The following is a 14581-nucleotide window of genomic DNA, read 5'->3' as shown; positions in this document are numbered from 1 at the left end:
CTACAGTACAAAATTGGTCTCCATGTAAACACAGATTGGGGAAAATGAGAAAAGCCTAGATTTAGTGAAGTGTGCAGGGGGTTATATATTTTCGCACAACAGGCCATTTCAAAACAACCACACATTGTATTATCATTGTTCATTGTATTAAAACAGTCTTTTTTAACTTTTAAATTGCAATAGCAGTGGGGGCCACTGTAGCACAGTGGATAAGACTCTTGACTTTGAAGCAGAGGTCTAAGGTTGAATCCAGTGAAGTGCCCACATCCTTGGACAAGTTGTTTTTCTCACCATGTTCCTCTCAGCCACAGTGAAGAAGCTACCCTGAAAAAAAAAAGAAGACATGAGTATTACCATTCCCACCTGCCATTACTGTGATATAAATGCACCCTTCCAGCTCTTCCGTAATTCCAGTAGAGGGAGCAGTCTTAATATTTTCTGTGGCCCTCACTCACTGGTCATTGAAAAATGTGTAGCAAAATAATACATTTTTTAAATGTTCCTCCTGTAACTGTTAATTTAGGGTAGACTCACTTTACATCGTTGTGTGATTCACCATGTTCATCTGGACCATACTCGTACAGAATATCTTTTTCCCCCAGTTGACTCTCATTCATTGTTGTAAAGTGTTATGGAAAACTAACATATGTCTTCCGTGCAAGCTATTATTTTGTTTATTTTTTGTAAAATTTCAAAGTCATTTCTTGCAAAGTTACACTTTGTACATATTCTTTTTCAGCTTGAAGCAAATCACTCTCCAGCTTCTCCAGCATGAGAATGAGTAAGTCTTTACATTGTTCCATCTTGTTTCTCCTACATTGTGTATTTCAGATTGAGTGATTAATGCAACCATACATGTCAAGTTTTTTGGTCTAAATTTTGCTAAAAGCAATGGCATTATGTGATGAGGCACCATAAATATGCTAATAGTAAAAGAAAATTTAAAAAAAAAAATACTGCAAAGCCATCAAGTGGCCAACTGTGTAGATCCATAACACACAAGCATTGATTTAGATGTCTCTGTTCCACAGGGTGCCAGAGGTATTATATTTGTCTGTCCAAGCCAGATCTTGTTAAAATCACAAATTTCTGACATGGAATCAGCCCACACCTGAAAGATGCAGGCAGCGGAAAACTGGTTCATCTTGACTAGTGTAGAGGTTGGTCTATTGTCACGTGTACCATATTTTCATGAAAGGCTTTACAGAAACTGTAAGCCCCTTTAATTGTCTCCTAGTGAAGAAAGCCTTTCACTGGAAAGCAGAACCTCAGACAGCCTTTGACCCTGGCAAACAAATGATGATATGTACTCCCTTTCATGCTGAACACAGATGCATTGGTCACCGCAATTAGAGCTGAGCTGTTTCAAAACAGGAAGGCCAGGGAAAGGTTGAAATCTTTTAAAGGCTTCCGTGGCGGTAGAACATTGGTTGGTAGAAGGCTTGATTGTTCACCAAGCATTCTTCATACATACGTAAGAAAGAATACATGGTGTGCCTTAAAGCCTTCTACCACCCAGGGAAAGGTTGTTACCTACAGCAGCCTATTTCACTCTTTTGAGCAGCAGAGATGCTGCATGACATTAACGTGGTTTACACATTAGTGCTGCCTACCTTCTAGAGGTTGCATAGGCATTGGAAGTTTGACCTGCCAACTGCAGTAATTGTGGGAACCTCAAGACCAACTGGTCTAGTGGGCCAGAGGATCTGGGGGTATGATATGAAGATGAAGCACTGACTGTGCAAGAAGCATCAGATTGCTGATGCACTCGTAATGCATACTGGACAGTTCCTTTGTGAGAACTACTATCTGTGATTGCTCCCCTACTGCCAGAAGACCCATCAGTATTGGTCTCCTCAGTTAATGCAGTAGATCACATCATTTTATTGACAATAAAGCCAAAGAAAATCACAAGGGTCACTACTAGAAAAGAAGATGGTCTCAGCTACAGACCTTCTGGCATCTCCTGAAGAACTAGTAATTTGCATTAACAGAAGCAATGCTGATGATTCAGGAGGTGTCTACTGGAAACACCTCCCAGGGGTGTGAGTAGAGGTGGGGGTAATCTCTTGCAGACTGCTTAAGGAGAGAGCAGGAATTAAAGCTTCATTCAAGTCCCAGCATAAGTGCTTAGTTTGGCCGAAGAACAAGACAGGGGAACCATGATGTTAAAGTGTCTGGACAGGACATTTCCATTGGTAAAGAGGGATATGCTTATGAGGAACGACTTTGTCAAGTGGAGAAATGAGGGCAAACATGTTACTTCTAGTTCCCTTCTCTTTGTAAAGGGATATGATCCAATTATGACCTCCCATCCACAGGCCATTTTAGCAAGAGTGAGACCTGCAGCAAGATGAGATCCTACTGTTTCTCATATGGGGTGTGCACAGGATACTCAAAGAATACATTTAAGGAGGTGTCTTATCTGCAACCAGAGCAAAAAGCATGAGGTATGGGAAACATCACATTAACAGCTGTCATGCTTGGGCCCTCTTGGAACAGGGAAGGATATCTCAAAGGGGAAAGAGCATTTCTTCCTAGTAGTGAACCAGTTCAAAGAATGAGTCAAAGGTGTCCTTTGCCCAACTAGACAGCGGAAGTCACTGCCAATGCTATAGTGAGGAGATTTTGCTGGTTTGAATTGCCCATGGCAGATCTTCAAGGATCAGGGTAGAAACTGCTCAACACCAATGAATATGTTCATTTTTCCAATTGCAAGGGCTGTTCAGTCCAGGGTGAAAAACAGTGCTTGGTTGACTCTGACCAGCTAATCCTCATCCAGGAAACAAGTGGGCCTGCTGATTTAGTGTTCTCTCTTCTTTTGACCAGGCTGGATGGACTATTACATGAATTATCAAATCAAACTCTCCTTTAGACCATGAAGCTGCAACTCATGTTGCCTGTGCAATCAGGTTTGTCATGATGCCTGGTGGTGTGCACCAACTTTAACTGGGCCCCATCTCTGAACAGGACTACATGTACCTGGAGATTGATGCACTGTTTGCATAGTAGGATTTGGAAGGAGGTGTCCTTTCTCTGCAACTACATGTAGTTGACAGACCCATGACAGGAGATGCTGCAGCAGCTAGCCTTTGGTCAGGCCTCATGTCTAATGTTTGTGTTCCAAATGAGTGGCTTACTCAAGACTAATTTGTTATGATAGTTGAATGGTGAGGCAAGGACTGAACATGCTACTTGGGGGGGGGGGGGGGGGGGGGGGCTATCACCTGTTATAATCCAGCAGCAGAAGGACAGTTATCTCAACTCAAGACTGATGTAGGCAATATAAACTGAATTAGGGGAAGCAGCCCTTGGCCTTGAAGCTAATCTGATCTTGAACTAAAATTGCATTGCTTTTGTTTGTTTTTTGTGATTCAATTTGACAGGAGAGTTGTACGAAATAGTGTGTCCCAGCTTGCAGCTGCTATCGCTAGGTATGAGTTAGCTGAGCACAAATGGCCAGAGATACTGCAGTACATACAGGATGGGGCAGCAAGTCCCAACCCCTCTCAGAGGGAGGTAGGTGGAGCAAATTTAGAATGATTGGATTTCAGTACATGTTGACAGAAAAATGTATTTCTTTGTATTTTGTCTTTGATATGTTTATTCGTGATAGTGCATCACAAAATCACCAAAAAGGTACATGCCAAGATTTTATATGAGGACTCAAAATGGGTGAACCTACATGTAGTCACTTTTAATTTTTGAATTATTTTCTGAAAAAGCAATCCTTCTTTTACATAATGTGTAAATTTTGGGATCATAAGATGAGTGGGAAGTTGTGTTTTTGCAGTTTTTCTAGAACCTTTTTTTTTTTTGGTAGAAGTGTGATAGGGTATGTTTCAGAAGCTCTTCGTAGTGTTATTATTTTTTTTTTTTTAGAAACCCTTTTCACTTTCAACTTTTGAAAAGATAATGCTACTGCTTTGAAAGTTAATAGTGGTGATGAATAGAATGTGTTATAAGAGTGTAAAAATAATCCCTTCATTGAGGTTGCCCTGGAGTTTTACATCCTATTTTTTGTTTTGTTTGACACACACAGCACAGCTTGGTGAGACTGCCAAAGCACGTGAATAGACCCTAAACTCGAATGCCTCTTGTATCAGTAAGCACTATTCTAGGGCGTGTACTTTTTTCATTATTTGGATACGATAGGAAAGTCCATTTGTATTGAGTTATACATCATTTTAAAGCTTCAAGTCTGCTCTTTCAGAATCTTCCTTGAACTAAAAATCCATTCCTGGTAAATTTTTGTTGGTTTTGTGATGCAGGGTCACATTTTTTTTTTGCCATTTATGTTTGTGGTGTTCAATTATGCATGTAAATTTGAGCACACATCAGCATGTCTACTGATACCTAGATTAATTCTTCTATGCACATTCTTGGCCTACGAGTATTTTGCATCAAAGTTACTATTGCAATCCCCTTTAATTTGCCCCTCATGGTTTCACTCATGTATTTTTCCCCTCTCTTTTCATATGGTGCAGGTTGTAGGATATTTCCTTTTGTTGTATTACTTGAAATATGATATGAGATTGAAACACTGATATAATAAGTATGTTTTAAAAAGTTGTGGAATATCTACTATGTTATTGATGATTAATGTAATTTTGTCATGTGATACACAGAAATTAATACAAATTAAAAAGTTTTGGGGACTCAGGTACAGATATTCAGGGTATCACCAGACTAGGAAATGATTTGGCACACTTTTTTTTTAAAACAAATTGAAGTCATCAGCTTTGATATCATTGCATCTTAGTAAGTCTAGTGCAAATGCTATAACCTCCAAGCATTGTTTTTCAATTCCTGATTGATTGTCCAGTTGTCAAGCCTCCTGTTGAGCTGTGTGGTCAGCACTTCTGCCAATCACCTGCGCCCCTTCTACAAGGGTCTCTTCCATATGTTCAGCACCATGTTACTTGACACCCAGAGCAAGGATGTCCCATTCTACGCAATCAAGTGAGTCTTCGTATTTTAGAAATATTAGATAAAAATCTTGCAATAATCTTGCAATAATACCAGAAGTAGGCTGAATTATGCTATTTATTATTGATTACACAGTCCTGATGATATGAGTAATACACCACCAAACATATTATTGTATAACCATGTCTTGCCATGCTTCCTAGACGTCCAAAGGGAAAGTTTATTCCAAACTAATGTACATGTAGTCAGTGAAAGTGAGATTCCGCACCATATCTAAGTTCACTTTCACATGTTTTCCCTACAGGAGAAATATTGGATGCACTCACATAAAATGCAGATATGTCAGTGCCCCACAACTACTTTATTTGCTTCCATACAAATCATCACTCAGAGTTACATTATGACAAAGAAATGTTATCCTTTACATCAAATTGTTGTGGAATTGGAATGATTTTATTTGGCAAATATAAATCAGATGAGGAAGTGGTGTTTACACTATGAAGTTGTTTACTTATCAATGAAAAAAAAGGTAATATATTCATCCTCCTTACAAACCAGTTGAAGAGTTTATGAGTTAAAAGTTTCCTTTCTCTAAATTGAATATGGAACTCATTGTTTTGTTTAATATTATGTGAGATCAAATTCTGGTGCAAAAATGTGCAATAATGATAACACAGAGTGTTGGTTAGATTCAATAGTGTATATTTGCTGGTTAGATATACGAGAGAGTGTGTGTATTAGTGGAATGAGAGTTAGAAGAGAGAGGGGGGGGGGGGGAGAGAGATGTGCAAATATCAAACACTATTTTTGTATACATGTATTATAATAATTCGAATACCGGTATACTGTAAAACATGATATATTCGCGGCATGAAATTTTCGCGAATTGGAGCCGACAGCCTTGTTCGTGGAATGAAATTTTCATGAATTGCTACTGGCATTCAATGCATGTAGTATAGACAAAAGCTTTCGCGTGCATTTCAATTTCGCGAATTTTGGCGCGCGAAAATTCCTCGCTTTACAGTAGTATTTATTCATTCATAGATTTGATGTAATGTGCAGTGTGTAGATTGAATGTATTTTGATATGAGAGTTCATGTTTAGGAAGAAAAGATTGTGAGAAAATATTTTTTGAATCAAACTGATTACTTTTGCTGTGTAAAATGTGTTGATTTGAGCTGTATAACAACATCTGTATTAATAAGTAGAAATGACCAGCATACACAATTAACATAAACTCACAATTTATTTTTTAATAATTATTGAGAATAGTGATATTAGATATTGTAATTGTAATGTTTGTTATTGTTTTGTATTATAGGTTGATTTCAGTGTGCAGTGGTTAAGATGAATAAGATTGATTTTTGTCGAGCCCACCGGAGGTGTGGGGAGACTAAGGGATCGCCTGCGGCGTCTGCCCGTCTGTCGTCCGTCCGTCGTCTGTCCGTGACGCTACAAAAACTTCAATAACTCTTTACTCTGGGCTTCAATTGCAATCAAACCTCGAGGGAAGAGGGGTCGTACAAAGTGTCACATTATACCATATATGAATTTCACCTCAAGGTCAAAGCTCACAGGCAGGGGTCAACAAACTTTTAGAGCCCAATGTTAAGTTTTTATGGCGCGTTTCTATTATGGGTCATAACTTTTGATCCATAACTCCATTTGTGACTAAACTTGGATGGTAGATGTCCCTTGGGGAGTGGATGATCACCACAAGGTCAATGGTCACAGGCAGGGGTCAACGAACTTTTAGAGCCCAATGTTAAGTTTTTATGGCGCATTTCTATTATGGGTCATAACTTTTGATCCATAACTCCATTTGTGACTAAACTTGGATGGTAGATGTCCCTTGGGGAGTGGATGATCACCACAAGGTCAAAGGTCACAAGCAGGGGTCAACGAACTTTTAGAGCCCAATGTTAAGTTTTTATGGCGCATTTCTATTATGTGTCATAACTTTTGATCCATAACTCCATTTGTGACTAAACTTGGATGGTAGATGTCCCTTGGGGAGTGGATGGTCACCACGAGGTCAATGGTCACAGGCAGGGGTCTACGAACTTTTAGAGCCCAATGTTAAGTTTTTATGGCGCGTTTCTATTATGGGTCGTAACTTTTGATTTATAGGTCCTTTTGTGACCAAACTTGGATGGTAAATGTCCCTTGGGGAGTGGATGGTCACCACAAGGTCAAAGGTCACAGACAGGGGTCAACTAACTTTAAGGGCCCAATGTTAAGTTTTTATGGCACGTTTCTTTTTTGCCATAAATTTTTACCCTTTTATATCTCTTTATCTGTTATATCCCATTCGCGTACAATTTCTTGTACGCGAATGGGCGAGACACATTATGGCACTTGCCTTGTTTGTTGTTCTGTAGATGCATTTTTTTTTTTCATTGCTACGCTGTATCTTGTGTGTATTTTCAATGTATTCATGGCCCTTTGTTAACAATGTCTGTAATTCAGCCTCCGGGCTGCAATGGATATTGATGAATAAAACACAGGTCTTTTCAATTCAATTCAATTCAAATTGGTAAAAACAAAATTCCACATTTTTCTTATATTTGCCTCATTTGAAACTTTTGTTTGTTTTTACTCATCTCATATTTTTCTGTGGTGTTTCGTTTCAACATGATCATTAAATTGTAAATTTGGCAATGCTGCCATGTCTTAGAGCTACATTATGTAAATTCTTGATGTGAGCACATATTTGTAAATCATTAGCTGCTGTTATTTTGTGGTACATTCACACATGACCCAAAAAAAAAAGCGCTAAATAAAATTTCATAGCCACTTCCATATTACTGTCCTCTTCAGTGTTAGCAATTGCATTGCATCACACACTGTTGCTTCCAAGAAATAACCATACTCAAAGCAGGGACCAGGTGTAAAAGGATCTCAAATCAACACAGTGTTAGCCTTGCTTAGCTATGTCCAGTCTCCTCCACATATGCGCGCTGAATTTTGATTCTACCAAATGACTTGAATGATTTTATCATGGAGTGTTTTTCTATTCTGTTGTCTGTATGCCTCTTCTATTCTGTGTCTTTGTGCGTCTACCCCAAAGGGTTGCTGGAGGCACTATGTTGTGGAATAATGTCCGTTCATCCATCCCATCATGATCTGTTATCATGATTTCAGAGATACAATTCATTTTCTTGGTACCTGGTCCATGTATAATACATAAAATGTAGATGCACTGACTAGATTTGGGCAAAATCCCTCGAGGTCAAAGTCACTGAGCTATGACATCAGGAGCAATGACATGTAGGAATGCCACTGTTAAAGAGATTTGGTAGGAAGGGTGCAAACAAACCATTATTCCATGAAATTATGATGATAAAAGGTCCAATGTCAAGGGTCCCTGTGTCACTGTGTATGTCCAAGTAAAAGTCATTTCATATCATTACTTGTTCAGCTGGATATGCCCATAGATGATGTTAACTTGTTGGACAGGGTGGAAATACATTGATAATCATGTGCATAAACATGGTTGTGGTGATAATGCCAAGTTCAAGGACAAAGGTCACTCACTGTACAGTGTACCTTGGGTAAAAATGTCACTGTCCTTTAATAGGTAGTATTTCTCTGGGATGAAGGATAGCAACAAATCAATGAATGGAATGCCTGAAATAAGAGGCGTGAAAAGGATTACAGGTCAAGATCAACAAATTGAGATAAAATCTCATTTTGTGGCCTTAAATTATGTTCTTTTTAAGTCTGTGGCAAGAAATGTTATAAATTTGTTGTAATGGATAGAAATTGGAATTCCCAAAATAGCAGTTTACTTCATCGAAATGTACATGTACATGTACTACAAAATAATGAAGGGCCATATTCTTATGCGTATGGCAGATAGTGATTGTGTGTGAGAAGCGGAGGCATCCAAGTTGAATGTGTACAATAGTCAAAGTACCATTAGTTTTCGCTGTGGTTTTCTAATGTTGTTGCTCTCACTGCTGTTATTGTTGTCATTGATGTTAGGTTATTATTGCTATTTGCAAAATTATGCAAAATATTACAAAGACAAACTTAGACCATGTTAGTGTCAGTCAATAATGTCATTTACTGTCAGTCAGTCTGGTGATGTCCTTTGCTGCGTGGTGTACGTCTCTTAGCTCACCTGAGCCAAAAGTTCTGATAAGCTGTATTGTTCATTCATTGTGCGGCATCCAACCAATGACACTTAGATTATAAGACTGCACGTTTGTAAGACTGCTACCTCTAATGTTCATTTTGACAGTCTTGTTGCATCACTCTAGTATCTCCATCACAGTTTTGTAATCTGAATTTGGGGGTTTGACATTCATTTCTGCCACTCTTTGCTATGACCTGCCTTCTTTCTGGGCTGCTAGTACTATACACTGTATGTACATTGAGTTGGCACAAAGGAAATAAGTGAACCATTTGAATTTTTTTTCCCTTCGTCTTTGTATCTTTTTGGAGGATAATTTCTCTGTTGGCAATGTCAAATTGTTTGATGATTTGAAAGATCGTACATTTTACTGTAAAATGAATTGAAGAAATATATCCTGTAATTTCAAGCACTCTCTGCAGTTTTCAGCATATCTATGAAAGAGAAAGAAATAACATTGAGGATGCTTACAAACCTGACCAAAATATACCATTTGATTTAGTCTTTTGCTCACCAGAGCCAAGAGTTCAAGGGAGTTGCAATTGTTGTTTGTGTGTAAACTTCTTATACATTTGTCTCCTTTAATTTGCATTGTCACATACTTCCCTTTATACGAATAAGGAATGGTTATGAGTGCAATGGTCAGGACAAGATTTCACACTAGATTTAATAGGAGGTGCTATGTTTTATACAACACCATTCTAATAGATGTCAGGGAATGTGGTAAACACCAATTCTTAGATATAGTACATAAATGCCACTCATTTTTCATGAAAGGCCAATTATTCCTCTGAAAGAGTAACACACTGATGCGAGGGCCATGGTAAGATTGACATTTTCATTCCAAGAAACTGACCTGTCAAATTAATCTTGAAACAGGATTATCCCGAAGTAATGAGATATCCAATAAAGAGTTTTGTAAAATGGGTTCAAGAATGTAGCCAATTGGAAGCGCTGAAATGAGTCACGTGTGCGTGTATAAATTTCTCACTAACATGCACGGCCTGACGTCACAATGTTTACACTAGCAGTGCGCACTCAGTTGTTACAAGTGCGTCGCGCGCTACTATACGCGCTGTCAATCCTGTAAACAACTTCTAGTTCGGGCTGCCGGCCGGCCTTTCTTGTGCATAACATGTGGCGTACGTATACTAGTACTCTTGTACGTACAGTACTTATATGTGCGAGATGTGCGAGTGCGACGTGCGTAAATGTTTGGGACGAACATCTTCGGACATCTTGAGCGAGTGCTACATGTAGCTGACTGGTATTGACCCACAAAGGTACGTGAAAAGTGCTGTTAATTTTCGACCCATTTTATAAAACAAATGATGCACAGGATTACTAACGCACTCTATCCTGTGCATCATTTGTATAATACCTGTGCTTCACAATTTGGCCCAGAAATGGTGCCATGAAGTTATGCCCCAAAGATCCAACGTAGTGATGGTGTAGGTAGATAACATTTTGTCTGGGTCTAGTATGACACTCCTATGGTATTGTGTGTAGTTATGAATTTGATGTATGTATTGCAATATAAAATCAGAAAATGCTTTTCATGGCAGTTCTAGGGATGGCCCCACAGATGCAATTAATGCTGTGATCATTTTCTCTTCATATTTCATTCTGATCAGATTTGAAACCTCGGGACTTTACCAGTCTGATTATATCAAACTGGATGATGATTCTATACGCAATTCTAACAAATTGACTTTGATAAACAGAGCAAAAGCAAGCAACAAAGGAGTAGAAATTTTATCAAAATCAGACTTGATTCTAACTAGCAAGGTTTATTACCAGAATTTCCATGTGTGCATACTATTTTTTTCTTTCTTTTTGGTCATACAATGTTGTTTTCAAAGTCTATCGAAAAGTAATGTATATCAACTTAAAATTGAGGTGAGTATTATATTCAAGTGTCTCTTGATTGTTATCTGTCTCTTACAGAACAATGACTGCCCTGGTTCATTACACTGGCACAGATGAAATTGTGAGTTTGTCTTCCATATGATCAGTAGATTGTTGTTTTGGGCGCAATTTTAGCACTGACGGTAAAGAGCTAGCGTGAGGGCTTATATCAGTTGGCATTATGGGACAGACGATTTTTGTACTTTACAACAGTGTAAAATAATGAATGCAGAATATTGCATCTGCTACAGCAATATGAATTTTATAATAATAATGACAAGTGCTTAAGACATTCTACTCTCTATGTAGTGTTTAACATTGTGAATGCTAGACTTTTATCGCAGTGAGACACATTGAGTTTGAGTAGCATTCTTCCTTCCTCACTGTCACAACTGATTTTGTCTTACACTAAAGCCCTTATTCAGACCCCTGATCCCAAGGGTCCTGGTTGTGATTGGGCAGCTTTTGGTCCGTGATGAAGACCAAGGATGTGAGGCAATGGAAGTCTTTGATGAGCTGGTAGAGAGCGAAGTGTCCATCATTGTTCCTCATCTCAAAAGCGTCCTGGAGTTCTGCTGTCAAGTGAGTGGTACATGATTTATTTCCATTCAAACTGTGCATAATTTTTCTATTCTTTCTTGTGAGCAAGGATGTTTTCAATTCATCTACAATTTTATATATGATTCTTATGCTTTATAATTGTTCTTTATATAGTACATGGGGACCTTCACTGAATACAAGAGGGATTTCTCTGTAGACTGTCAGGGATAACCTAATGATATTGTTGAGATTTGTCGAAAGAAGTGATTCTGTCTTTGATTATTTATGCCAAATGAATCAAATAAGAAGCAACCCCTACTGTAGTGCCAATGGTAAATTCACACTTTATTCATGCTTATGTTTAAAATCTTGTCACACATCTGCAAATTGCAAATGTGCTCAGAAATCTTTACAGTTATATGTATGAATTTTTTTCTAATGATATTACATTAAGTGACATCAATTTATGTGAATATTAATCCACAAGATCCTATTACAGTACTGTTGTCATGTTTACACTTTTACTGAATAGCATTAGGACTAAAATTGTACTCCTTTCGTTAACTTGACAAAAAGTATTTTTGTATTGTTAAACTTAACAAATTACAAATAAATGCTAAGAAATCATGTTATATGATTTAAAGAAAAAGAAAATTATTGATGAAAATATTAATTTGTATTTGAATGATATGTCCATAAGAAAAGGTGATGGTACAAAATTTCTTGTTGTAATCATAGACTGTAAGCTTGTATGGAGAGATCATATCAACAACCTTAATTAACAAATTATCGAAAATTGTTGGTGTGTTGTATAAGGTAAAAGATATTCTCCCTCTTCGTATATTGGTCACTCTTTATCATGCGTCTTTGCCCCATCTTACATGTGGAATTACTGTGTGGGGACACTGTGCTCAGTACTTGCTTAAAAAATTAACTATATTGCAAAAACGTGCAATAAGGATGATTGGTAACTCAAACTATTTTGCTCACACTCGACCATTGTTTCTGAAACGAGAATATTATATTTCTGTATTTATGTACTTACTTTTACTTAACCTTCTTCTGTTTGAAATCCAGGATTATGTGCAATATAACTCTTCTGTCAATGTATATGCCAGCAGAAATTCAAAGCAGATATATGTACCCTTTTATAAATATGAGGTTTCAAGAAATAGTTTATTTTATTAAGGCCCTATTATGAGAGCCACTGTTATCTGTAGTAAAACTTCTTTGTCTGCCTTTAAAAGAAAATTTTAAAAAAAGACGTATTCTCACAAATACTTTGTAATTTCCCACAATGAAGTACTTTTTGGATTTTTTCTTTTTTATGTTATATACAGAGGCCCATTATCTGAGTTTATTACCAGTAAATCTTTGTCAGTACTACTTTTATTCTTTCTTACTTGGTGCTTGCCATGTCAGTGTTGTCTTCCCACAATGTCTTTAATCTTCATTTTGCCTGCCTGTCTTTCTCCTAGCCTCCGTTCTTGTTCATTTACATGTATTTCTTTTTTAAATGCAAACTTGTAAGATGTAGTCTACCAAGGGTTTGACCTTTGATAAGCCAAGGGCCTTTGTCATTCCCTCACATCTGCAGTTTTGTACTGTTTTACAATTTTTTTTCCTACTTTATGGTAACAGTCCTTGTACTATATGTGTTTTGAGATTGTTTTGTGTACTTACTTTTATATAATATTTCTGTGTTTCATTCTGTTTGTACATACACGTGTATATGTCTATGTTTGTGTATTTTTAAGAGATAAGAAATAAATTGAATTGAATTGAATTGAATAGAATTCAATCAATTAAACAGTAAAATATTGGAATGGACAAACAAAACAGAAAAGTCATGAATTCTGAAGTTCCATTTGCACAGTCAAACGTAACCATGATATTGTTCACAATTACAATGATGCAGAACCTCAGTGATTTGCACAAAAGTCTTTTGTACCCTCTATAACATCATTTTATATTCACATTGAACCAGAAAGCAACAAACCTCTGCACCTTTTTATCGTTAACTGTGATGATTTTTTTATACCCCCACCACACTTAGTGTGAAGGGGGGGTATATAGGAATCACCGTGATGTTGGTCGTGCGGGTCGGGCGGGTGCGGTCGGTCTGTTGCAAAATCTTGTGTCGCAAACTCCTACAATTTTGAAGCAATTTCAATGAAACTTGGGGTAAATGATGATATTGAGGTATAGATGTGCAAGACATGTTTTTTGTGTTTGTCGGACAATGCGTTGCCATGGTACCCACAATTTTACCAAAACCTTGTGGAGGGAACTACTTCCATAGTATTTAAGCAATCAGTTTCAAAATTGGTATCTATGATGATCTATAGGTGTAGTTATGCAAGACACTCTTTGTGTTTGTACTTGACAAAGCGTTGCCATGGTAACTGCATGTTTTCTTCAAAATCCTGTGGAGTGAACAACTTCCACAATTTTTGAAGCAATCAAAATCAAATTTGGTAGGCATTATGGCCTTGAGGCATAGATGTGGAACACATAATTTTTGTGTTTGTCAGACAAAGCATTGCCATGGTAACCATAATTTTACCAAAACCCTTGTGGATTGAATAACTTCCACATCATTCAAGCAATTAAGGTCAAATTTAGTATGTATGATGATCGGGAGGTTGTAGTTATGCAAGACACCAATGTGTTAATATAAGAAAAATTTGTTACCATGGTAACCACTCATTTTTGTATCAAATTGAACCATTTTAATCTATGAAGGTGAAATTTGGTGTGTATGATGCTCTTTAAGTGTAGTTTTGCAAAATGTCCTTTGTATTTGTATCAGACAATGCGTTGCCATGGTAACCGCATTTTTTTTTTTTAATCCTGTGGAGTGAATTTCTAGTTTTCAAGCAATTGAAACCAAATTTGGTAGGCATTACTGCCCAGAGGTATAGATGTGGAACACATAATTTTTTGTGTTTGTCACACAAACCATTGCCATGGTAACCACAATTTTACCAAAACCTTGCAGATCGAATAACTTTTCCATCATTCAAGCAATTGAAGTCAAATTTAGTATGTATCATGATCTAGAAG

The 14581-nt window shown here is 37.4% G+C and overlaps 1 protein-coding gene across 1 annotated transcript in view; it reads left to right on the top strand.

The window, feature by feature from the left end:
- The window catches only part of LOC139726945 (importin-4-like), a 103744-nt gene that overhangs the window by 40414 nt on the left and 48749 nt on the right, over positions 1 to 14581 (top strand). The window contains exons 4-8 of the mRNA XM_071637933.1: positions 740 to 781; positions 3387 to 3519; positions 4826 to 4962; positions 11015 to 11057; positions 11390 to 11557. Coding sequence (XP_071494034.1) covers positions 740 to 781; positions 3387 to 3519; positions 4826 to 4962; positions 11015 to 11057; positions 11390 to 11557 — 523 coding nt within the window. The remainder of the gene's footprint in view (positions 1 to 739; positions 782 to 3386; positions 3520 to 4825; positions 4963 to 11014; positions 11058 to 11389; positions 11558 to 14581) is intronic.

The sequence above is a fragment of the Diadema antillarum genome, unplaced genomic scaffold, assembly GCF_040938485.1.
Source record: "Diadema antillarum isolate AM-2024a unplaced genomic scaffold, OU_Dant_1.0 seq00000105_RagTag, whole genome shotgun sequence".
NCBI classification, from domain to species: Eukaryota; Metazoa; Echinodermata; class Echinoidea; order Diadematoida; family Diadematidae; genus Diadema; species Diadema antillarum.
The sequence above is the reverse complement of the archived record's forward strand: the minus strand, read 5'-3'. Positions and strand labels throughout refer to the sequence as shown.